Here is a 25,904-nt window from a genome sequence, read left to right as displayed (position 1 = left end):
TTGGCCTGCGCGGGCTGTCTGTAGCTCCTGTCTACTTGGGGCTGGGCTTGTGTGGGGTTAAGAAGATCTCAAGGCCCACTTGGACCTACCACAGCTTGTGGTTCTGAGATTGTGTAGGCAGTCCTCTGGGTTATTCGGTGCCTGCCTGTCGGGTCCTTCAGAGCAACTACCTGCCCTGACCTTAGCTGCACCACTTGTTCAGCCAGAGCTGGGCGGTGGTGCTGGTGGGTGTCTTCCCCCGTTGGAGCGTTAGACCATTTTCTCTGACTCCATAGCGGGCAACACTCAGCCCTATTGTGGCTGGGCCTGGATTGGCTCAGATCCTGCATGGTGATGGGCATGGGATAGATATGGGGGGCTTGGGTGGAGCTGTGGAGGAGATCCAGAGATTAGGAAGACCCCCAGTGATGCAGACACCGAGGGATGGTGTCTTCATCTTCTCTGAGCCCTTGGGGAGGGCGAGGCCTCCTCACTGACTCTCTTCTCTTTGTCTCTTCTTGCTGGACTCTCGGTAGGAGCTTCATGGGGTAATGCCTTCCCTCTGCCCTGTACTGCCCCACATCATAGCACAGCATGGCCCCTTGTGGGCCGGTTCACCACCATGCCTCACCTCTGCTCATCCTCCTCCACCGTCCAGGATGCATGCTGCCAGGAGCCATGTCCCCATGCCACATGTTCCTGCCTCACCTCCAGGGGCTGGGCTGGAAGCTGGGGCTGGGGCTGGGACTGGGGTTTGGCATGGCCCGTCCTTGGTGGGGAGGTGCCCCAAGTGAGTGCTGGAGGGCTGGGGACATGGGCCCTGAGGGCAGTGAGGGCTCAGGGGGGAGCCGCTGCAAACATGGCTGCCAGGATGTTGGGCATCCTGAAATCCCTTCCCACGTCTCTTCTCCAGAAACGGGGCTTTCTTTCCTCTCTGTTCTCCACAACTGCCTCTGTGGGGGTCTTAACCGACTTTCTTTGTATATAAAGTGTCAGTGAGGGGCTTGGGAGTGACACAGGGGAAGGGGTACAATCCAGCTTGGTGGCCTCAGCAAGACAAAGGCTCTGAGCGGGCAGGAGAGAAACAGAACACAGAACACCCGAGGGCCGCCCCTGCAGAGAGCCCTCCCCCCAGAAAACCAAAGCAGGTGTCCCTCCCTTCTGCCTCCCTCAGGTGTACACCCACCCACCCTGCCTCTTGTTCTCTCTGTGCTGGTCTTAGCAGGGCTGCTGGAGGAACCTCGTTTGGGATTGGGTGTCAGGAATGCTGGGGTATAGAAACACCCGACGTGGTGGTCTGGAGGCTGGGTTTTTCCCATCTGGAAGCTTGGTGTTTCAGAGAGAGTTTGATCTGGTTCTGGACTGTAGGCCCTAGCTGGGTCTTGAGAGATATAGGGGGCTGGGGCTCTCCAGCTCTCCTCAACCCACAGATCCTGCCTGGGCCTCATAGCTCACTTTCCCTAGAGCTTGGCTGGAGTCCAGAGAAGACCACTGGTGGCCCTGCCCCCTCTCTTCATGTGCAGGCTCCTTGGGAGCTTGGAGAGAAGTGGCCTCTGAACAGGATGGAATAGGGCCCCCAGCCCTGAGTCCTCAACCACTGCTGAGCATGGAGTGTGGCCTTGCTTCTAAGAATTGCTTCCTTAGGAAGTCTGTGAAGGCCACTTGGGACGCTCCCCCCACCCTGCCCACCAGCCCTGGCTTTTGATTGGTAGGAGGGCCAGCCCCCAGAGTCTGACATTTCCTGGGGCCCTCGCAGCCTGAGGGAGCCACCTGGGTCTGCTCTGGCTTCCTGTGAGGGCTGCCTGATCAGGACTCACAGGTCCTGGATTTCCAAGCTTGCATCTGGTGCCTGGAATTTTTTCCTGACTTCCTGTCTTACGCCCCCCCCCCCCCCCCCACTGCCCCACTCCCTCAATCTTGGTTTTCTGGTCTGCTGCTCTCTTTGTCTCTGTAGCTTTTTCTCCCTCCCTCCCTCTCTGTTTCTTTCTCTTCCCTTTAGTATTTCTTTCTTTCTTTGTCCACCCCTTGCATTGCATTGTCCCTTGCATCACCTTTGTATTCATCTAACGTTTTCTTTTTCTTACTTTGCTCCCCTCCTCCCCTCCCAGCACGCCTGTCCTCCCTCTCCTCTCCCCTTTCTGTCAGTTTTACCTCATCCGGAGGAGTGTGGGGGCAGCTGAGCGAGTACAGTCAGGGAGATCCAGACATGTTCCTCCCTACCTCCCTATACGAGGGCTGGAGAGCAAGAGAAACCAGCCCTTCCAGAAGGCTCTCTCACTAATGGCTTGTAGGTTTCCATGGGCTGGCCCAGGCTAGGTCTGCAGTCCTGGGGCCAGCCCCCTTCTGTCCTCTTTATTTCCATTGCCGGTCTTAGCATGGTGGCCAGAGGAAGCTGGTTTAGGGGAGTGCTGGGGTAGAAGTGGCCGACGTGGTGTGGGAGAATGGCTTCTTTCCTGCTGGAAACCCAGCATTCCCTTACACCAGTTACTGCTGACCCAGCCCTGGCCCTCATCTGCTCAGATGAGGGCTTTGCCATGCAACCTGTAGGAGGAGATGCAGAGGCCTCGCTGTTCCTGAGTGTTTGCCCTGGGGCCTAAGGCAAAATGCTCAGGAGAGCCTAACCCAGACCCCAGTAGGCTTTGTGGAATCTGAGCATGAGTGTGCATCCTGCCTGTCTGCATGTGTGGCTTCTCCCTTCTAGAGGATCCAAAGGGAAAGACATCAACACTATCAAGTCCCTGAGAGTCCTGCGCGTCCTGCGGCCCCTCAAGACCATAAAACGGCTGCCGAAGCTTAAGGTGAGAGTGTGGATTTGGGGCTTGAGGAGTGTGCAGGGCTGTGTATACACGTGTGTGTGGATGTGCACGTACATGTGAGTGTAGGTCTAGACGTACGTGTATGGGTACTGTGCACATAGGTACATGTAGTTATGCTTGTGAGTGTGTGCACGTGGGTGCATAGATGTGAGTGCATGTGTGTGTTGTGTGTACAAGGTTGCACTGCATGCGGGTATGCACATGCATGTGTGTGGTATGCACATGAATGTGTGAGTGCACGTGTGCACGTAGAAGTCACCCTGTCTGGCTGCAGCTTCCACGTGGGGTGGGATGAGAGCGCTGAGGGAGGGCCCCTACTTGTGTTCTCAGATGGTGTGTTGTGTGAGCGGGTCAGGCTCTCTCAGTTCCGCGACTGCCCCGCAAGGAACGCTCAGTGTCAGTAGTGTTCTGTAAGGCTCTTCTTCCTCAAGCCGGCAGCAGACACGGTACAGGGAAGAAGGGGCTGCCGAGAGAAGCGGAGGGTCCCGGGGGACATGCAGGGAGGTAGGGGCTCTTGAGAAATGGTTACTGGGCTTGGCCCTGAGGATGGGTGTGGCTGAGGTTCCGGATAAAGGAAAGAGTATGGACCCGAACACCTGGGGAGTTGTGTTAAAGTATGATAGTCGCTGAGCTTCTTCCTCACTGTGAAGAATGCTTTGGATGCTTAAACTCATTTAATCCCACAAAACTGTAGTACAGTGTTGTGAGCAGCGTGTGGATGTAACCCTTGCAGGCCTGAAGCAGTGTGGGGGTTGCAGAAGGCAGTTTGCTTGTGAAGGGGTGGACTGGGGCGGGGGGTGGCTTGAAGGCGGCCAAAGGCCCTCTGTGTCAAGCAGGGACCTGGACCCGGCCTGGGGGGTCAGGGGTGTCATGGACACCATGGAAGTGGGCAGTGGCTGCATTTGCTGAGGCAGCTGCTGGTGTCTGGACTGTGCCAGGCAGTGTCTTGAGGGATGGTTGTGGGTCTGCCTTTTTGCACAGCTGGAGCAGGATAGGGGGAGTCTCCTCAGCTCTGAGAAATAGGGAGCAGGGCCAGGGTCAGCAGTACTGGGCATTCAGGGAAAGCCGAGCTTCTGGGTAGGGAAGAATCTGAGAAAAAGCTCTGGCGGTGGCAGTAACAGATGACAGAGTCACCTCTGGGCCATACCAAAACACGCCAGAAGTCTCTGTCTTGGAGCTGGCCACGGCGTTGTTGCCTCTCTGCCCCATTTTGGCTCCCACCCGTGGGCAAAGTATGACCCACTGGCAGGCCGGGGTGCAGGAGCAGGATCTGGCCATATCCCCGTCCACACTCCTTTCCCTCCCTGTCAGCCACCCCTGGCACACGCTGGCCTGGGCTCCAGGTTGTCCTCATTTATGTAGCCTGACCCAGGCTTCCACCACCAGCTTCCCGTCAGGGTCCAGCCCGTCTGCCCAGGCCACCTCCTCTAGCACCTCCTGCCCGCTCATCCCATCCTGGGAGAGGCGGTGGCAGGCAGCTTCCTGTGTTAAGTCAGTGGGCAGCAGTTCCCTCCATGATTATGGCCTCGACGGTCCTCGGATACCTCGGATACCTCGGAGGCCCGGAGGTTCTGAGTTGAGCTCTCTTCCCCTCCAGGCCGTGTTTGACTGTGTGGTGAACTCCCTGAAGAACGTCCTTAACATCCTGGTTGTCTATATGCTCTTCATGTTCATATTTGCTGTCATTGCGGTGCAGCTCTTCAAAGGGAAGTTTTTCTACTGCACGGATGAGTCCAAGGGGCTGGAGAGGGACTGCCGGTAAGTCAGGCAGGGCTGGGAGTGGGGAGCCCAGTGAGGGCTCTGGGAGGAGCCTGCTTGGGGTCCACCAGAGAGCTGGGGGTGTGCCTCTGTCCCCAGGGTCACACTGGGACTTCTGGCTCATTTTCCTCAGCAGAGCTGGGGACCAGGCACTTCTGAGGGACATGCTCTTCCTGCCCATAGACATCAGGGAGCACATGGTGGGGGGGTGGTCACTGGGGTGTTGCTTGAGGGCTCTGCAAATCTTGGAGCTCTGGGCTAGACTCTAGGATCAGAGGGGCTGCCCTATGCCTGGAGCCGCTTTCACCATCACTGCGAGGCCTCAGGCCTTTCTGGACCCGGCCCCACTCCAGAGCAAACAGGAGAGATGCCCTCAGGGAGGAACTAGGGGAAATGGAGGCGGGTGCTGAGCAAGGTGGTGTGGGCGGCTGCTTCTCCAGCCACAGGCAATGGCCCCAGCTGCCTCTGTTCATGTAATATTCTCTCGTGTAAATACACCACCACGAATTTACCCACTCTGTGACTGATGGGCATGGGGGGTATTTCCATTCTGAGGCTCTTGTGAGCAGTGCTGTTGTGATTGTCCCAGTATGTGTCTGCTGGGAAGCACACACATGCAGTTCTAGGAGGTGTGCACACCTGGGAGTGAGACTGCAGGGTCGTGCACTGTGCTTGTGTTCAGCTTCTGCCGGTGCTGCCAGATAGGTGTGTAAAATCGCACTCCTGCCACGTGGCTGAGAACTCCAGTACTGTGCACCAGGGGGTTCTTGGTGTGTTGCATCTTTGGATCTGTAGCCTTTCTCATGTTGGGCTGGTGGCATTTCTCTGTGGTTTAATTTGGGCTGGGTGCCTCACCAGGTGATTGACCACTCCAGTATCCCTGGAAAGGGTCTATGCAAGCCCTTGCCTGTTTTCCCGTATGGATGTCTTTCACTTTCTGATTGATTTGTAGGAATTCTGTGAAGTCCTGGATAGGCATCCATTGCCAGATCTATGGATTATGTCTTCAAGGTCTTAGGGACGCCTGGGTGGCTCAGTTAGTTAAGTGTCCGATTTGATTTCGGCTCAGGTCATGATCTCACGGTTCGTGGGGTCGCGCCCTGCTGTATGCTGTACAGCCCTCAGGCTGTATGCTGACAGTGCAGAGCCTGCCTGGGATTCTCTCTCCCTCTCTCTTTGCCCCTGCCCCACTCACACATGTGTGTGCATGCACGCGTGCTCTCTCTCTCAAAAGAAATAAACATTTGAAAATTAAAAAGTAAAATAAAAATAAAAAAGTAAAATAAAAATCTTGATTGTAATATAGTCCAATTTATCTCTCTTATGTTTAGTACTTTTTGTATCCTTTTCAGAAAATCTATACAAAGGTCAGGGAAATGCCCTGTTATGTTTTCCTCTAAAAGTTTTAGTTTCGCGTTTGACATTGAGATCTGTGATCTATCTGGAGTTGACTTTGTGTGTTAGGTGAGGTGTGGATAAAAATAAATTTTTCTGTAGATGGATATCCAGTTGACCCAGCACCATTTACCTGAAAAGACCATCCTTTCCCCATTCAGTGATATCCTTTGTTTTTACTGAGATAACAATTCTTACGAAGCATCCATTGAAAGTGAACAACTCAGTGACTTTTAGTATATTCACAGATGTTTGCAACCACCACCATAGTCAATTTTAGAACACTTCTGTAAGTAAAAAAAAAAAAAACACCACAAAAAAACCCGTACCCTTTACTACCCACTGGCTCCCCATCTCCAACCCTAAGCAACCATGGATCTATTTTTTTCCTCTTTAGTTTTCCGTGTTCTGGATGTTTCATGTAAATGGAATCATAAATATGTGGTCTTTGGTGTCTCATCTCTTCCCTTTACCATCATGTTTTTGAGGTCACCCGTGCTGTAGTGTGTGTCAGAACTTCACTCCCTCTTGTGGTTGGATCGGATTCCGCTCTGCAGATAGATATGCCGCATTTTATTTATTCATTCATCTGTTGATGGACATTTGGGTGTTTCCATCTTTTGGCTATTGTCATTAATGCTTCTGTGAACATGTGTACAAAGTTTTTGTGTGGACAGATGTTTTATTTATTTATCTTTTAACGTTTATTTATTTTTGAGAGAGAGACACACACAGTGTGAGCAGGGGAGGAGCAGAGAGAGAGGGAGACACAGAATCCAAAGCAGGCTCCAGGCTCTGAGCTGTCAGCATAGAGCCCGATGCGGGGCTCGAACCCACAAACCATGAGATCATGACCTGAGATGACGTCTGCCACTCAACTGACTGAGCCACCCAGGCGCCTCTCATTTCTTTTGAGTGTATACTTAGCAGTGGAATTGATAGGTCATGTGGTAAATCTGTTTACCAGTTTCAGGGACTGACAGACTTCCAGTATGACTGACCCATTTTATATTCCTACCAGCAGTGTGGGAGAGTTCTGATTTCTCCATATCCTTGCCAACACTTGTTATTTTCCTTTTTAAAAATTTAATTATAGCCATCCAGTGGGTATAAAGTGATATCTCAATTCAGTTTTCATTTGCATTTCCCTGATGACTCATCATGTTGAACATCTTTTCATGTGCTTATTGGCCATTTGTATATCTCCTTCGGAGAAATGTCTATTCAGATCTTTATCCATTTTTTAATTGGGTTATTTGTCTTTTTTGTAATTGATTATAATAGTTCTTTATATATTCTAGATTCAGGTCCTGTCAGAGAGAGGATGTTCAAATATTTGGTCCCATTCTGTGTGTTGATGATGTCTTTCAAGCACAAAAGCTTTACATTTTGATGAGGTCCAATTTATCTACTTTTTTCTTTTATTGCTCCTGATTTTGGTATCATATCTAGCAATCCCTTCCCAAATCTTACGCCCCCTTGTGTTTTCTTCTAACAGTTTTCTAGCGTTAGCTCTTACCTTTAGGTCTTTGATCCTTTTTGAGTTGGATTTTGGACATGGAGTGAGGTAGGGGCCCAACTTCCTTCTTTTGCAAGTGGATACCCAGTTGTCCCAGCACCATCTGTTGATGGTGTTTCCCTCCATTGGGTGGGCAGCCCTTTCAAAAATCAGTTGGCCATAGACAAATGGTTTTATTTGGATCCTTGGTCTTTATCCTCTAACCTCCTCTACATTCTCATCTCCAGGGGTCAGTATTTGGATTATGAGAAGGAGGAAGTGGAAGCTCAACCACGGCAGTGGAAGAAATACGATTTTCACTATGACAATGTGCTCTGGGCTCTGCTGACACTGTTCACAGTGTCCACGGGAGAAGGGTGGCCCATGTGAGTGTTCATATGGTTCATTGTGTTTGATCAGGCTAGAGAAGAGGGGCAACTCGGACAGGGAGTCCCATACTCTGCATCTGTTTGTGTTTTAGTCACTCAGCAAATACCCCATAGGCTCTTGTATCTACCAGGTAAGACATAGCTCTGCCTTCCAGGAGTGGGGTGGCCTGGGAAGAGGAGGAGATTACACCAAAGCACACAGCATAGTGATTTCCTGAAAGTCCTTTTTGAGTAGCTGAAGGTCAGAAGTGAATGGGGCTATTCAGCATCTCCCTGTGCTACTCCTCTGGCCTCAGTTAAGGGTAGACAGAAGGATGTATGTGTTCAGTTGCCACACTGGATAACAGGGAGGACCACCACTCAGAAGGTGGGATCAATTATCTGACAGGTGGCCCAGGGCTTTCCAAAGGCAGGTGAGGCTGGGTATGAGCTGGTGAGTTGGGCATGAGCAGGCGTGAGCCGGGAGTGAGCAGGGCAGGGCACAACTCCTGGGCCTCCACCTCTCCTGGTGTTAGGACATTAGGCACTGGAGACCTCCCCTTGGTGGCTCTCCAACAGTCCTGAGTACAAACCCCATCAGTAAGGTAGCCCACCTCCAGGAGGTTGCAGTCCTGGGGGGTGGGGTGGGACAGGCTTTGGCCTGCCATGTTGAGCCTCCTTTTCTCTTGCCATCTCTGGGCTCAGGTATGGAAGCCTCACCTGTGATACAGGTCTTGACTTCCCCATGGGTCTGTACTCAGGGGTCCCCCTGACTCTTGGTGTTTGCTCTTGACACAGGGTCCTGAAACACTCTGTGGATGCCACCTATGAGGAGCAGGGCCCAAGCCCCGGGTACCGCATGGAGCTATCCATCTTCTATGTGGTCTACTTTGTGGTCTTCCCCTTCTTCTTTGTCAATATCTTTGTGGCCTTGATTATCATCACCTTCCAGGAGCAGGGGGACAAGGTGATGTCTGAGTGCAGCCTGGAGAAGAACGAGGTGGGTGGCTCCCTCTTCTGTCCCCTGTGCATATGTACAGTGGACACTCTGCTGGGCTCGCTTGATGGGCAGCATGGGCAGGACCATTGGAAGCCAGTACAGCACAGAGAGAGACTGAGTGTGGGTGGTCAGGGCTGCCTGCGAGGATGAAGGAGACAGGCGTGGGTGCAGTGGGTGCTACAGTGTGGGGTTCTCCCCAGACAAGTTCTCAGTGCTCCTTTCTTTCCACACAGAGGGCTTGCATTGACTTTGCCATCAGCGCCAAGCCCCTGACACGGTACATGCCCCAGGACAAGCAGTCATTCCAGTACAAGACGTGGACGTTTGTCGTGTCTCCGCCCTTTGAGTACTTCATCATGGCCATGATTGCCCTCAACACGGTGGTGCTGATGATGAAGGTGTGTGGGCCCAGTACGGGGGCAGTGGGTGGCAGCTGGGTGTGAGAGAACTGTAGTTACATTTGACCATGTCCTGGTCAGCATGGGATGCCTATGGAAGCCAGCGCCATAGGTTGCGCATGGGCTGAGTTGGTGAGAATGTCCTAGGAGGAGACGGGGAGAGCAGGATGGGGTGTCCGTGTGCTGGGCAGGCATGCAGTTCTCTCTGCATGCAGTGCTCTGGCAGAAGGTCAGGGTGATCCCTGGTGGGGTGTCTTGGGGCAGTTGAACCTATGGCCAATGGCACTCATTCCCCGTGCAGTTCTACAATGCACCCTATGAATACGAGCTGATGTTGAAATGCCTGAACATTGTGTTCACATCCATGTTCTCCATGGAATGCGTGCTGAAGATCATCGCCTTTGGGGTGCTGGTAGGTGCCTTGACTCCCTCTTGGCCTCTTGGTGGTCTGCATTGTGGCTCCCCATCTGTAGGGAGACCTGCAGAGACTTACAGCATGGAGCTGGGAATCCCCCAAGCCCCCAGAGGAAATGTGACCTTGTAGGGGCGCTGAGGAAGGGGCTGCTCTAATGCTCTCAGCTGCCTGAGCTCTGCCCCCAGCTCAGTTCCTGGAGACAGATGGAGCCAGATTCCTCCTCTCTGGACTCACAGCTCTCAGTCTGCACCTGCCCAGGCCCACAGGTGTTTACTTACCCAGCTGTGGTGTCCCACCTGGGGTGGCCCATCTGTCCCTTTGCCCCTTTCTTGATTAGGAGCCACGTCTTGCAACTCTTTGCCTGGCAGAAACCCTCACCAGCCACTAGCAGTAACTGCTCTTTTTTCTCTCTAGAACTATTTCAGAGATGCCTGGAATGTCTTTGACTTTGTCACTGTGTTGGGAAGTATTACTGATATTTTAGTAACAGAGATTGCGGTAAGTAGCATTTCCTGTCCCTCCTCGAGGGCCCCAGCGTGATTTCCTTCTAGGTGGTGCTCCCTCAGTGTGCCTCCAGGTCCTAAGTGTTAGCTCCTCTTCTCTTGCTAGAGTTCCCCAGGAGCCCCTGGAAAGAAGGAGTCTCCTCTCCAGAGGTGGAGTTGGGGACTGAGGACTGATTGAAAAAAATGCTTTTTCTTGGATAAGAAAGTGGTTCCCAAAAGGTCTTCCAGTTTGGTGGCCTGAGAGCCACCTGGGAGCTCCATGGTAACAACTGACCAGGAAGACAAGAGTCTTTTAAATCTGTGTGTGTCTAACAAATCTAACAATTTGGCACCAAAATTACATAAACTAAAATCAACAAGAATATAGGATATTTTAAAATACCAGGTTTGTTTTACATGTTTGTACGTGTGTGTATAAATAAAACTAGACAATCTCATTCATGTTAAACATGCATGGATTATATGTAAAAACTGACCAAGTGCAAGTGCAAGTGTTGACCAAGTCTCAACAAATTTCAAAGAATCTGAATCATAAAGCAATATTCTTTGAGTACAGTGCTTTCTCTTAAAATTAAATGGCAAAAAATCTCATCTCTGTCTTCTGTTGAATTCTCTAGGAGCATCACCTGAGATGGGGTGCTTGTACAAATCATTTCTTAGGAAGTAGTCCCAGGCAAAACCATTAGAGAGTGGATTGGGGAACTGATGGGTAAGAGAAGGAGGACCAGAAATGTATCTGGAGCCAAGTTGGGGGTGAATTTGGCTCATCCCTCACTGGGGGTGGTCGCACTTCAGAGCTGCAAACCTCTTCCTCTGTACCCGTTAGTGCTCAGCTAAGGGCTACAGCTGGAGGTGTTAATGGTCAGACACCTCTGGCTCTTCTGAGTATACCCCGTGTGCAGGCAAAGCAGGCTCTGGCACCTGCTGGGGGTGCAGGAATGTCAGATTCCATGGTAACAGGGCCACATGGTGCCCGTTCAGTGGTAACAAGTGTCTGCTGTGCCACCCTGGCTCTGCTCAACTCTTGTACACACCTCACACTGGGTTTACTTCACTCATTCTTCAGGATGGTGCTGGTCACCATCTCTGGAAGAAGAGGGTTGGTAACCAGCTGGAGTTGATCTGAGTTAAGTTGATGTTCATTAACTCATTCTTCCTCTGACCCTTTTGAGGTCCCCTGAATGGTGGCCATCTGCTGCTCTGGTTGCTGGCCTGGTAGGTGGCCCACACTGTCATCCACTGTAACCTAAGTCCCTGCTTGCCATACTTGTGCTCCAGCTGCCGTGGTAGTCCAGTCATAGTTAAGACTGGTCATAGAAACACCTAGAAAGGCCCCAGTGAACCTCCTGATGTCCAGATAGACTTCTTCCTGCCCCTATGTACTGGTAGCTCTGCCCTTCTCAATAACCTTCTCAATAACCAGCATATGGGGCACCTGGGCAGCTCAGTCAGGTAAGTGTCTAACTCTTGATTTCTGCTCAGGTGATGATCTCATAGTTGTGAGATCAGTCCCTGAGTTGGGCTCAGTGCGGTGTGTGGAGCCTGCTTGGGATTCTCTCTCTCTCTCTCTCTCTCTCTCTCTCTCTCTCTCTCTCTCTCTCTCTCTCTCTCCCCCTGCCCCTTCCCTGTTCTGTCTCAAAAAGTAAACAAACAAACAAGCAAACATAAAACAAAGAATAACCAGCATCAAATACCCTGGCCAGTATGGAAACTATGCTCTGCCTGTTGTTCTTAAGGCATGTTCCACAGTGGAAGCTTTCCCTACTCCTTGAGCCAGGACCTCTAGATTTGCCATACCTAAACTTGGGGAGAGGGAGCACAAAGTCTGCCCTCAGTAGCTGGAGTGATACTGAGAGGGGCTACCCCGACTTCTACCCCTTGCTTCCTGGGTCTGGGCGTTTTACCAGTTGGGCACCCAGTACCACCTCTTGGCCATCAGTTCATCTTAAAGGACAACATCCCAACCCCATGAGGTATATAGCACCAAGCCAGCATTTAATATGTGCCTTTAAGAGTCTGTTTCAACATTTTATCAGGTTGGCATCTCCTGAATGATGTTGAATATGATATGGATCCTGAGTCATGTGTCCTTTGTAGCTCCTGTGCTTATGCTGAGCTGATGTTTTGTGGAATCCCATGTTGATGAATCTCTGATACTAGCGTAGGCCAAGGTATTCCATCAGCAAAGACGAACCCACACCCAGGATATGAGTGATTTCACTTGAGATAAATCGCTGCCGTTTCCAGGTGAAAGGATTCCCATGTAAGCAACTTAGTACCAAGGGGCTGATTGACAGCCTGAAGTGTGGTACACTGTAAAGGCCTAGCTGACTTCTGCTCATAGCAGGCTGGATGTTCAGCAGCGGCCATGGCTGGATCAGCTTTGTTGAGAGGGAGCCCAGCTGGGTGGCTCAGGCACAGCCTTCATCTCAGCCACCACAGTCACTTCATTCATGGATCTACTGTATAAACACTGGGGCTGGTGAGGATGGAGGCTGGCTGTTACCTGTTGGGCAAACAATCTCAGGAGCTGGTTCTTAGTGCCCCTACAGCCGTGGATGCTCTGGTGGACCTGGTTGTGTATTACAAGGACCTGCACGTCACGTACATTCCCCAGGCCCATCCAGCCTTTCCCCAAACTTTGTTCTTTCTGGAGTCCTGACAAGGCTTTAGCTCTTGCCAGAGGTCCTGTAGTCCATACCACAGGCAACTTCTTTCTCCATAGACACCATGGCTGATGAGGTACCCAGAGCACCACCCAGAGCTCTGCTTCACCACTGCCTTTAAGGTTGTCTCTGTGTGGGACTCTACTGAGGCTGCACCAATTTATTGAGCCAACTGCTCCATAAATCAGGTTGGCTATAGTGATCATCCCATGATTCACTGGGGTCAGGGTGAGCTCAGGAAGACAGAGTTGCAGCAAAGGTGAGATGTCTGAGGCACTGGGCCACCTGTCATATGACTGTGCCTTCTAGACATGCTTGGGTTCGGCCCTGGATGCAGCACTTCTGTCATATGCAGGATTGATGGCGGGCCTGCTACATATACTCATAAGGAGAAGCTTTGGTACCATAGGCACTGTTGTTTCATGGTCAGATGCAGTCTCCACCCAGGGCCGAATATCCAGGAGTAGCCCTCTCATTGGTGATGTCTATAGCAGATGACATGGCCTTGTTCCAGAATCCTAGGTCTTTGCATTGGCTTTTCTATGTAGGCTTTCCAGCGACTCCACACAGAGTCTTTATCTACCACAGATACCCCAGCACTGTGGAATCTGTTGCATTTTATGGCCCAAGGTATAGTGCTCCTGGTACTGCAGCATGGATCTGCTAGAGACCCCTCTCTTGCTCTGAAATCTCTCAAAGCCGGCAGCTTTGTGTCACCTGATAAATAGGTCACAGCAGTATTTCCTTTGTGGTAAATGCCATCTCTGAAACCCAAGGAAGCCTAAGAGAAGTAGGAAGTGGAGGTGTGATAACTGATTTGTCTTTTACCTTGGGATCCATGTCCTGACGTGGCTCATACCACTGATTATAGTAGTCTTATGTGTTAGGTTTCCACCTAAAATATAAGGAAAGATTATTCCAATCCTAAACAAATTCTTCCAGTGAATAGAAAAAGAGTGAACATTCCCTATTTGTATGAGACTAGTATAATCTTGATACTAAAACTTTTTAATTGAGTATAATATGGGAAGATCATAATCCACACACATTAATGTAGATACAGACACATCAGAAAGTCTAATTTACATTAACAGATCAAAGGACACTGTTAATGTGATTCTGTCTTGGCTCCAGAGAAGATGTACGGTAAAACTCAAATTGTATTCATAATAGAAATTATTGGTAATCTAGGAATTACTGACTTGATGAAGAGAATTTACCAAAAAATCCTATGCAAACATCATATAATGGTTAAATTTGGAAACAATTCCCTTTAAAATCAGAGAAGGGCAATGATATTTGTAAGCACTACTTCTTTTCAACATTGAACTTCAGGTCCTGGTCAGTTAAATAAATTGAATGTTAGCTCCACGAAGACAGAGGTTTTTGCCTGTTTGGTTCACTGCCATATTCCAGGACTTAGAATAGTGTCTGACACTTTAGGTATTCAGTAGACACTTGTTGAATGAATAAGACAAGAAAAATAAATAAAATGTCTAAGTATTAGAACAGGAATAGGCAAAGCTGTCATTATTCCCAGATAACATTATTAGCTATTGATGAAATCTGGAAAAATGTAACACTGATAAAGAGTGTTTAGGATGGTTGCTGAGTAGATTACCTGAGTGAGTAGTTGACTGCATGCCATTACAGCATTAGCAGTCCTGACAGTAAACCTAACAGCATACATATGCAAGGTCTATGTATGGAAAAGTGCTAAACCTCAGTGAAAGATAGTAAAGAAGACTTAAGTAGATGGTGTTCTATTGCACAGTAAATAATTAGTGTCAATCTCAGAGATAATTTTGTCCAGATTGATATGTAGGTTCAATGTAATTTCAATGCAAATACCACTGATTTTTTTTGTTTGTTTGTTTTGGAAATTGACAACTTGCTTATAAAACTCATCAGAGAGAGCAAAGGCACCCAAATACTCAAGATATGTAAGAAGCAGAAGGTGCTGCTGCAGTTGTGGGGTGGGGGTACAGTTCCCATCAATGATAAGACTTATTATAAAGCGAGAACATTAAGAATATGGAGCTGACACAGGGATAGTAAATAAGCCAATGGACAGAATCAAGAGTTTAGAATCAAAATCACTCGTGTATGAAAACTTGATGTATGACCCTGTTACTTAATGGGGAGACAGTTCAATAATTGATGTGGGTATAATGACTATCCATATCAGGAAAACCAGAAATTGAATCTTCACACCATTTACAAAAAAAAAAAATCTATTTCAAATGGATGAAAATACTTAAATATAACAGGGAAAACTTTAAAACTCTTAGAAGAAAATACAGGAGATTATCTTTAAGACCTTGGGATAGGGACTGTTTGCATAAGCAAAATATATGAAGCACCAGCCATAACTGAAAAAATTTTTCTATAAAATAAAAAGTTTCTGTTTATCAAAAGAAGAAAGGACAGTCCATTAACAGGGAGGGGTTGTTTGCATCACATTCTTTCATTTATCCGTTATAAATATTTATGCACTGCCTGTCATGTGCTAAGAAGTATTCTAAGTGCAGGGACAAAAGATGAAAATCTCTGCTCTTCTGGAGTTTCGTTCCATTGAGAAAGACATGGGTTTTAGACCACGATAGGCCCTGGGAGAAGGCACAGCAGAGAAGGGGTATGAGACATGGCAGGGGTGGGGGTGGTTCCAGGCTTTGATGGCTATGTGTCCAGACAAGATGTCACTGAGATGATGACTTCCAAGCAAAGATGTCTGGGTTTGTGAGGAAGCTGAGCAGGGGACGTCGGGGAGCAACACCAAGCCCTGCACCCACCCTATGCCTGCACTCACAAGGGAGGACATGGGCACACGGCCACAGCAGCAGTGTGGACAGAGGAGATGGGGGGCAGGGAAGACCTTGCAGCTAGAGTAAATTTTGGTTTATGTTGTGAGTGAGTAGGAGGATTTGGAGGGTTTTGTGAAGAGGAGTGACATGATTTGGCTTTTTAGACCAGACCTCTGGCTGCTCTGTTGAGGACACAGTGCAGGGCACAAGCAGAAGCAGCTAGACAACTTAGGGCTGTCTTCGTTTGGGCTATCCCAGGTGGACCCCAAGACAGGTGATCCCCAGGAATTCCAGGGGAGTGATGGAGTGGGCCAGGGAAGGGAGGCATCCAATACAAGGTGCTATGAAGTCAGTTAGCATTGTGGGTCCTAATGGGGAACTCTAAGCCTTAGTTTCCCCAGCAAGTGCAAGTGACTGGGGTATTTTTCACCAAGTGCTGTCTGCCACTCGTTGAAGGCTGGTGGCAGGAGGGGGAGAATTCTCAGGAAAAATAGATGTAGATGCTGACAACTGAGTATCCGCCCTGTGGGGATGAGTGCCATGAGCATCACTGCAGAGAGCCCAGCAGAGGGACTGGGTGTTTGGGCTAAGGCGAGAGACTGTCATTCTGGATGTATTTTCCGGGAGAGCTGTAGATGGACCAAATGTGGGTGTGACAGTTGAGGCAAGAATGACATCAAAGTCTAAGCACTTGGAAAATGGGTTGTCATTAATGAGAATGGAAAAGAATGTGGGTGGAACAGGTTTGTTGTGGACAGTCAGGATGCAATTTGTGCATGTTAGATTTGAGTTGCCTGGTGGCCTTCTCAAAGGAATTGTCCGAAAGGTAGTTGGACAGATGGGCCTGGAGTTTGGAGGAGAGATTAATGCCAGTGGCGTAAGATTGGGAATCATGAGCATATAAGATGGTATCAGATCCATGAGACGGAATGAGGTCAGTAAAGGAGAGAAAAGAATGAGCTATTGAGGTCTGCGATGTGCCAACACGTAGTGACAAAAGCATAGCTGGAGGACAGAGAAGTTTTCCAAACCACTAGCAAAGGTTACTGTCCAGACTCTGCAAGGCTTTTCTGTGATCAGTAAGAAAAACAAAAGTGACCAAATTAAAAAATGAGCTGAAGGTACTTTAATAAGAAACAGAAATGGCCAGGGGTACCTGGGTGGCTCAGTCAGTTAAGCGTCCAACTTTAGTTCATGTCACGATCTCGTGGTCTGAGAGTTCAAGCCCTGCGTTGGGCTCTGTGCCGGCAGCTCAGAGCCTGGAGCCTGCTTCAGGTTCTGTGTCTCCCTCTCTCTCTCTGCCCCTCTCCTGCTCAAGCTCTGTCTCTCCTCTCTCTCTCTCTCTCAAAAATAAATAAACATAAAAAATCTTTTAAGAAAAAGAAACAGAAATGGCCAATAAACACAGGAAAAGGTGCTCAAGCTTACTTGTGATCAAAGAAATGTAAAGTGAAATGATATTGAGATATCATTTCACACCCTCTGGTTTGTCAAACAGGAATTCTGACCATGCCAACGGTTAGCAAGGAAGTGGGACATCCAGAACCTGCACAGTACTGCGGGGGTGTCTGTTGGGCAACCTCTTTAGAAAGGTGTGGCAGTCCCTAGAAAGTTGAACATATGCATGCAGCTCAGCACCTTCTCTCTTAGGGACATATGCCAGAGCGCATCTGGGCTGGTGACCTGGGGCCACTGTCACACACGTTTGTGGCAGTGTTGTTTTCAGTAGCAGCAGAATGCACCAATTGTCACGATACAATAACATAGGGAAGCCCACGCACACTGTGAGTATGAGGGTGACCTCCATGTCCAGAGAGGTGCTTCTCACAAACAAGGTTGGCTCACCATGGCTTAAAAGTTTGTCCAAGTCCAAAAAGGCTGCGCACAGTATCGTCCCGTTTTACAAAGGTTAAGAACAGTCAAGTAAAATGCATTTTAAGAGTTTGTGGTAAGACAGTAAAGAGAAGCACTTATTAACAAGAATTAAGGGCAGCTACTATGTCCAGGCAGGAGAAAGGGAGACAGGATGGGCTTCAAAGGTAATGGTGACATTCTTGTTTTTTTAAGCTGGGTGACGGATATATGGTTTTTTTATTTTTTATTATTTTTCTTTAAAATGCGTCTACGCACATTTATACATATTCTTTTGTTTATGTGGCATGCTTCACGGTTTTCAAAAATTAATAATCCAAATTATCTGGGCAAAAGTCCAAGGGTTCTCATTTAACACAAAAACGGAGGTTCTTATGTGCCACCAACTGTTGGTGTTGAGACATTGCCCAAGTGTTTCTCATCCAGAAATAGTTTGTACTATTGTGGTGTCTGGGAGGAGCAAGCTGGCTGCTGATCCCTGCAGGCCTCCTCCTTGGACACACGTATCTTTGTTTCCCGGATAAAGGGATTCAAACATTGAGCTCCCAGGACACAGCTCTGGGGGTTTCTTCATGTGTATGCATCCTTGCCACAGAGGGCAGACTGATGAGAGGGCATCAAGGGTGGGGCGTGCCAGTCGTGCAGAGAGCACGATGCCTTCTAGGGGAGCCTCCCCCTCAGAAGAGGCCCACACACAAGGCAGAGGCCTTCTGCAGTGCAGGTGGCCGGAGTAGCCCAGTCTCTTACTTCAAGTAAGCCCACCATGGCCACTCCCAGCAGCCTCTGATGCCCAGCAGGGCTGGGGGTAGGGCTGAGAAGCCACTTGGCTTGGAAGCTCCACTGTGCCCTGACCACTAGCACTCTCAGAGCTCAGTCCATCACCCTGTCCTGCCTAGAGGAGAAAAGATGAAAGGAAGCCGTCGTGTGGATTAGTGGTGTCTTTATTTATTTTTTCATCTGTAGTCACTTCATATGTTACTTTGTGAATGTACTTTTTTTTCCTTAGGCAAAAATATGAGTGTCAGTTCCCACCACCAAGTTAACAATCAAAACAGAGCAATAGTCTTAACCAGGGTTATGTAGAGAGCGTTCCCAAGCAAGCATAAAACTGACATTGATTTCTTTGCCTGGAAATAAAAAAAATAAGTGTCTGTGAGTCATCTTTGGATTTGCATTACAAACAGGAATGCAAATGAGTGCCACCCTGTCTGCATAACTTACAGATTTCAAAAATATGTTTTGATTTGATGCATTTTAAGCAGAATATGCAAAGTTTACTAAAATCCTAAAATTTTCCAGTTAAGTATTCAAAGTTTAAGTTTTTGCTTGTGTTGATGACTCATTTTCTCTTTTGTTTTCTGTTTTTGTTCTTGATTTACCTTAACCTACCTGCTGACTCACGCCATCCAACCAACATACAATGCGAAAACCATGTCTCCGTCTGTATGTTGCGCACCTGCTGCTCAAACATCCCAATTTGTAAATAATACGCAAATATCCATCCATGAAAACATCACATATAGGAAACGGTTGGTTTCGTGACTTTAAACGGTTCTTAAAATCCTTGCTTTGCTTGCTGTGCTCCTGCTCTTTCTTCCATTTCCTGTGACCCCTAGCCACTGCCTTCCTGAGGTGTGTGGTCAGAGTCTGGCAGTACCCATTCCCTCTGGCCTCTTCTCCTCAGTTCTGGGGGTCCAACAGGGCCTTCTGAAGACCCTCCCGGGAGCCATTTGATTTCAGGAACTGGCTTTGGGTCTAGAGAGGAGGTAGGGTCTTCTTGAGTGAGGCGGGTAAGTGGCCAGTCAGTTTTTCCTGTTGGGATTCGCTCAAAATTGGAGGGGTTTAGTAGGACATGAGTTTGGACCTGATCCTGTAGAGTCCATGGTTTCTCTTGCAACATCTCCCTTCTATCTGTCCCCATCATGCGAACAGACAAGGTCGGTTCTCCCCAGTGGCCTCTGATGATGTCTCCTAGAGCGTTCTTCCCAGACCTGCCCTTTTATAGGGAATCCTCCCCGGGGCTCAGGGCTGGCGGGGATTTGAGATTCTGTCTACATGATTCAGCAGGGGTTGTATAAGGCCTGACCGAGTAGGAAGAGGGGGGGTCTGCCCCAGGAGACAGTGGAACACAGGGCTTGTGCATGCAGGCATCACTGATCCTTGTCAGTGTGTGCCCTTGGTCAGAGAGCTTGTGTGGAGTGCAGGCGGCGTGAACTGGGGCTTTCCCCAGGCCTTTAGGGATGTTTGAGAGGAGAGCGGTTACCAGGAACAGAGGCTGTGACTGGAAATTCACATAAAATAGCAACTATTTGAAATTCCTATTACAGAAAGTCAGTGTTGGTGATAAAGTATTTCACAATTGGAGCAGAAAAGCTTGAGTTTTGAGAAAATGCCATTAGCTGCCACAGAAATCCCAAGCAGTGTGTTCTGCATGGGCTTCAACCCACTCAGGCCTGTTCACAGCCCTGCCCTGTCTGTGCGGGAAGAGCACCCCCTTTGTGCTCCCCCTCTTCGTTCGGAGTGCACGCCTCACCTGACATGCTGGATACGCAGGGCTTTCCTTTCTTTTCTTCATCATCGTCACGTGAGAAGCAAGGAGGGGAGCAGTTTGTTCCACACTAGCTGGGCCTCAGCGCCAGCGTGGAGTGTGGCCCCCAGCTCACCTGCACAGGTCACCCTGCTGTGACCCTGACTCGAGGCTTGACGGTGGGTGCAGGGGATGCCAGTCTGGGCCTGGGGCCAGTTAATAACCCTTTGTGGGGGGCATGTTTCACAATGCCTGGCGCACTTTTAAATCCCTTTCCTCAGTGATTCCTCACTGTCTGGGCACGATGTCCTAATGTCTCTGTCTTGTGAGTGAGGAAGCAGGGACTCCAAGGAGCTAGGAACAGTATACCCTCAAGATGATCAGCTACCACGTGAAGGAATGTGGTGATGCATCTTTGGGGTGCTCTAGACCCTTTGTGATGTAGAGGCAGAGTAAGGAAACAGTAGGTAAAGTAGTAGGTTGTCCCTGGTGTGACAGAAACCATGGACTCTGGTAGGATAAGGCAGGCTGTGTCCACCTCCAAAGGGTTGGCTGGGGCCAGAGGTGACTATGCACAGCCACGGGGAGGCTGCCATGTGCTTGCTGCCCCGCCCTCCTGCATGCAGTCCGCATGGTGGTTCCTGGCAGCTCCCACCCCGGGTGCAGCCACAGTGTGCTCAGCCTGCCACGCTGCGCTTGGAGTGTCTGTGGCTGCTGTCACCATCCGTCCTCATGGCTCTCAGGGCTGTCTGTCTGTTGCCATCCCCACCCCTCTCCTGGGTGCCCACTGGAGCCCTGAGAAAAGGAGTCTGGGAGGGGGTGGGGTGGGAACTTGAGTCTCAACAAAATATAGTCAGTGACTTGTTGAATGTTGCATTTGTGCATTAAGTAATTTGGGTGAATAATGCCTTTCCCTGCCTTGTTTGTCTTCCAACCCTTCTTTCTCACCCAGAAGCCTATATTTTTCCCAGTATCTTCAGGAAATCTTCTGGTCTATGCCCGTGGCCTGAGTAGAGTGCTTTGGGCCGGGAAGATGCTGACTGTGTTATAAGTCTTGGCCTCTCCAGACCCAACTGAGCAGACGGTTTCAAAGTAGAGACCTTAGGAGAGGCCAGGCACTTGGAAGCCCCCTCCCCTTCCTCTGATTTATTGTCTTGTACAAAGGATTTCCTGGCACTGTAGACAGAGTCCCCCTCCCATCCTTGTGCCCGTCCTCCTGAGGTGCTGGCTCATTTGAGAGTCCTGGGGCCCACGGAGTGAGTGTGGGTGCTTCTCAGCCATCCTGTACCACTGAAATTCTCTCTCCCCAGCACAGCAGGTGAGGGAGCTGTAGGCAAAAAACTTGTGTACACTCCAGGGTCACACCCTGCCGTCCCCTTCTGCCTTCTTGCTGATCTGGACCACAGTTGGCATCTCCTGCGACTGCCAGACCTCCCACCCCATGACTCCCATATCCAGCCCTCCAGCAGAGGCAGTCCAGAGTCTCCAGCCGCCCTGGTGGAAACCAAAGGAGCAGACAAGGGCTGGGTTGGGGCCGCCGTTCACAGAAGTAAGAGAGAGACTGGTCCCTCCACTGAATGCCTCATCCCAGCCAAGACCAGATGGGCAGTCCTGGAGGGAGGGCACCGCAGTCCTGGAGGGAGGGCACCCAGCTCTCCCCAGGCTCCCAGTGCCTCCTGCACGTGCTCCTCTGCTGCTGCTCTCATTCAACATGCTGTGTTCTCTTTTCTCTTCATTTGACCACTGAATCTGGTGATACGATGTGTCTAAGCCTGAGCTGCTTGCATATGTTAGAACACTCAAGTGGCAGGAAGCTGCTCTCAGGCTGTGGGTGGGCACCTGTTTTCTAAGCAGACAGAGGGTGGGAAGCGGCCTGGGTCTACAAGCACCCCCATCTCGTGGATACCACCCAGAGCCGTGCTCCCTGAAAGGGAGGTGCCAGTAATTCGAGGTGCCCCTGGGCCAGGGCGGAAGCCTCACTCCCAGGTAATCTGTGGAGTCCAGAGATAACTGTTTCTTTTTGCGCTTGATTTTGAACCCCTTGGATGAGGGAGCAGTGCTAGTTACCCTGGGATCTCTGGAGCTGAGACCATTTGTGGATTTTGTAAGTGGCTTCCGTGGTGTGAGCAGAGTCACCGACACGCCTCCTGTGGTGACTTGTCTGTAGGCACCCAGAGCAGCCCCAGGGGGAGTGCTTGCCCCTCTGCCAGGTCCCGGGGCTTCACTGACTGTGTGGAGAAGGGAAGGGCCCTGCCACCAAGCCTGGGGTGGGGCCCTTCAGAGGCTCTCAGCGGAGAAGCAGTTCCGCCCAGCGCTCAGACGGCTCAGCTGTGTCCTGCAAGAGGTGGTCGGTGTTAGAGGCCCAGCCACAGTTGGTCTCCTGGTTCCATCTGGCAGCAAGGAGCTACTTCTGAGAACTTTTCTCTCTGTCCCTCCTTGTTGGGTCCAGGGGAGCCTAGAGTGGTGGGGTTTCTTTGATTTGCTGCATGAGAAGTGATTTGCAACGACAAGCTTTACTTCTGGAAGGTTTTCCGGTGGCCAATTGCTGCTTATACTGTAGAGCAGTGACTTTTTGTTCAGCCTCTCTCTGTATCCACTTTTCTTCAGACCACAGCAAGTCAGGGAGAGGTGTGTGGGGACCAACGTGCCTGCACTTGCAGGAAGCTGGTTTCCGCAGGTTAGAGAACAGCCTCTCTTCCCTGCAGAACAACTTCATCAACCTCAGCTTCCTACGCCTCTTCCGTGCTGCCCGGCTCATCAAGCTGCTCCGCCAAGGCTACACCATCCGCATCCTGCTGTGGACCTTCGTCCAGTCCTTCAAGGTGAAGCCCAGGCACGGCCAAGTGCCCTGACCCTTCCCTTTGTCATGCACAGTGGTGTGGCCACCCCTTCTCTTGCCACCAGAGCAGCTCCCCTCTTGGAGGCTCCTTGTTGGCACCTATTTTCCTATGGTAGTTTATAAATACATTTTAAGTTATCCAGAGAGTATCTTGATAATGCTCACTGACTCTGAGATAAGCTTTATGACTGATTATAGATGAAGAAACCGAGGTGGTCGCCTGGTAGAGGGGCTTCATGGTCAGTGGGGGTGGATCTGTGGTAGCTGAGGTCTGAGTGGCTCCAGAGACCCGGCCACCATCCACTCTGCAGACGAGGCCCAAGCAAGGTGGCCGTTGGGCCCTCCCTGGAGCTGCTCCGTTTCCTGCGTGTCTCCACAGGCCCTGCCTTACGTGTGTCTGCTCATCGCCATGCTTTTCTTCATCTATGCCATCATTGGCATGCAGGTGGGTGTGCCTGCCAGGATGGGGTGCATGAGGGGTTCCTGTGCCCTGGAGCAGAAGGGCACTCATCACAGTCATCAAATGATAACAATGACAAATTGACACTTAGTGATGATTTCTGCGAGCCAGGTATTAGTCTAAGCACTTCATGAACTTAATTCTCAGAAGGGCTGTTCTATCAATAAAGGACACAGAGGTTGGGCACCAAGAGGTTGGATCTGTTGCCCAGAGTGGGGGTAGTAGCTGTGGGAAGATGCACTGCTGTGCTCCTGAGTGGAACCCCACTGAGCCATTGATGGGCAGGTTTGATTGGGTGCTGGACCCCCGTGGTAGTGGCGCATTGGCACATCTTCCTGGTGCTGAGTGGCCTGTAGAGCAGCAGCTGGCCATTTGGATAGTCCAGAGAGTTGCCCTGATCCTTTAGAGGAAATTGCATATTTCAGAAGAAAAAAGTCAGCAGGATCACATCAGATCGCTATACTGTCCAATTCAGTGTGGATCATTTAGATTGCTTTTATTTTGCCGAAGAACCCTTTGTCAGCTATTTGGAAAAACATTTAAAAGACACAAAGCAGTGTTCCAGTTTTAAGCCTTTTGACATCTGGCCTCTTTCCAACAGTAGGGTGGGAGACGGGCCCAGATGTTCATGTGTAGTGGGAGAAGCCACTGTCTTAAAGGCTAGCTGAAAACTGATTTTTAAACTCTGTTTCAAGGATTAAAAAGTTCTCCCATTTTAAAATGTGCTGAGATCTGATGCTATTTAAAACAAATCTATATCTTTTCCTGCTTTGGTCTGTGGATGTACAAACCATAAATGTCATTGAGCTTTGTTTTTGGTGAATATGTGATAGTTCATAAATTTTTCAGCCAGATTCCAGATTTTAAGCCAAGTACAATTACTGACCTGTTTGCATTTCTAACCCTGAAACGATATCAATTAAAATGCATAAAAAGCCCATTGTGATATTTGCATAGAAATTTAAAAAGAAACTTTCAAGTAATCTCATAGCTATTACCAATATAATTACTGCTTCAGAATCATTGACGAGAGAGTCAACTTTCAAATGCTTACAGCCCATGTCAACTCAGCTCCAGGTCCCACTTTTACTAGGCATGCACACTTGCATCTGTGGACTTGCTGAGCTGTGGGACATTGACATATTTGGCCTTGGAGAGGTTTCCTCTGCCCTGGAAATGCACAGACACCATCAGAGCTGGAAGCCCTGTTTCCTGCAGCCCCTGCAGTAGTGGTGGTAGCTAAGGGCAGTGTCCTGTGCCTTATGGGTCTTCTTCTTCCTGGCCACAGCTCCTGATGACCCAACAGTATCAGCCTGTGGCCTTCTTTTTTGTTTCAGGTATTTGGAAATATTGCCCTGGATGATGACACCAGCATCAACCGGCACAACAACTTTCGAACATTTTTACAAGCCTTGATGCTGTTGTTCAGGTGTGTTGTTTGGGAAGTCAGCCCACGCTCAGAGGCCTCTCCACCCAGGATGCACAGGGTGTGTGCTGACCCACGGGGCTACCCAGCTTGTGCTGGCCTCCCCTTAATGGACCTTTCCAGCTTCTCCCCTCTTTTCGTTGTCCTTTCCTAAGGGTTCCTGGGCTTCAGTCAGCCTGAGCCCCGTGTTAGTCTGACCTCCACCACCTCGTCTCTGATCCCTGACAGCGACCAAAACGCCTCTAGCAAGGCTGCAGCTGAGAGTCTGGGAAGACAGAAGGTGCCCAGCAAGGCCTTTTTTTGGTGTGCTGGCCATAAGCTTTCCATCTGTTGGCCTTGTTGATTATGGTGATCTGTGGGATCAGGGGGAAGCAGAGCAGTGGGAACCCCTTTTGATACAGTATGTGCTACTCAGTGACCCAAGGAACTCAGCTGGCCAGAACTGCTGGTCTGAGTGCACCTCCACCTGCCCCCATGGCTCACAGGACTGCAATTCTCTAGGCCCCAAGTCAAGTGCCAGGGTGGACTCTTGAGGGCACAGAGCTTGTTTTTGGCCAGAGCTCTCCCCCACCCCGCAAAGGTGTGCTTGGGAGCGCTTGGTGCCAGCTGCTGTTCTTAGGCACAGCACACCCTGTGTGGATTGGAGGCTGTTGACCATGCTGGTTTGAGGGCTGAGGGGAGAGGACTGAATGTGTCTCCTTGCCTCCAGAGTCTCTTCCATTTAACCAAGCCCACCACCGTGACCCTGGGAGCGAAGGAAGGAGCTCTTTGTAGTGGCTAGAGGAGGAGGGGTGCTGACATCATTCCCTGCCTGGTGCTCCTTCATAAGGTGTCCACACTGGTGTTTATGTATGTAAATGCATCAGGCTGCTGTGAGGCCTGTGCTGGGGATGCCCAACACCACTAACCCCGTGCAGTGCACTCTGGGGCATGGGGAAGTTCTTGTCTGGAGGGAGATCAGAGCCAGGTCTGCTTTGCTGAGCTGCCTGGAGGGAGTGGTCTGACTCTTATTTTTTATATCAGAAGGACAAGTGTCCTTAGGCCTACGCTTTCCCCAAATAGAATCATTTCTCTGGATTTTAGCTATTATGTTAATTTTATCTCTTCATTTATTAATGTCCTGCCTTTGCTGCAAGAGTTGAGGCAGGCCTGTGAAACCAGCCTTAGTTTTAAGTTTTTG

General features: G+C 49.8%; 1 protein-coding gene across 9 annotated transcripts in view; it reads left to right on the top strand.

The window, feature by feature from the left end:
- Nucleotides 1-25,904, top strand: part of CACNA1B (calcium voltage-gated channel subunit alpha1 B) — a 189,793-nt gene that overhangs the window by 134,063 nt on the left and 29,826 nt on the right. For all 9 annotated transcript variants that reach the window (XM_053204274.1, XM_027051022.2, XM_053204275.1 and 6 more), the window contains 10 exons: nt 2,681-2,777; nt 4,393-4,553; nt 7,695-7,832; nt 8,613-8,814; nt 9,048-9,212; nt 9,514-9,624; nt 10,042-10,125; nt 22,705-22,821; nt 23,218-23,283; nt 24,636-24,727. In XM_053204274.1, the coding sequence (XP_053060249.1) occupies nt 2,681-2,777; nt 4,393-4,553; nt 7,695-7,832; nt 8,613-8,814; nt 9,048-9,212; nt 9,514-9,624; nt 10,042-10,125; nt 22,705-22,821; nt 23,218-23,283; nt 24,636-24,727 (1,233 nt within the window). The remainder of the gene's footprint in view (nt 1-2,680; nt 2,778-4,392; nt 4,554-7,694; nt 7,833-8,612; nt 8,815-9,047; nt 9,213-9,513; nt 9,625-10,041; nt 10,126-22,704; nt 22,822-23,217; nt 23,284-24,635; nt 24,728-25,904) is intronic.

Source organism: Acinonyx jubatus, chromosome D4 (assembly GCF_027475565.1).
Source record: "Acinonyx jubatus isolate Ajub_Pintada_27869175 chromosome D4, VMU_Ajub_asm_v1.0, whole genome shotgun sequence".
Taxonomy (NCBI): domain Eukaryota; kingdom Metazoa; phylum Chordata; class Mammalia; order Carnivora; family Felidae; genus Acinonyx; species Acinonyx jubatus.
The sequence above is the reverse complement of the archived record's forward strand: the minus strand, read 5'-3'. Positions and strand labels throughout refer to the sequence as shown.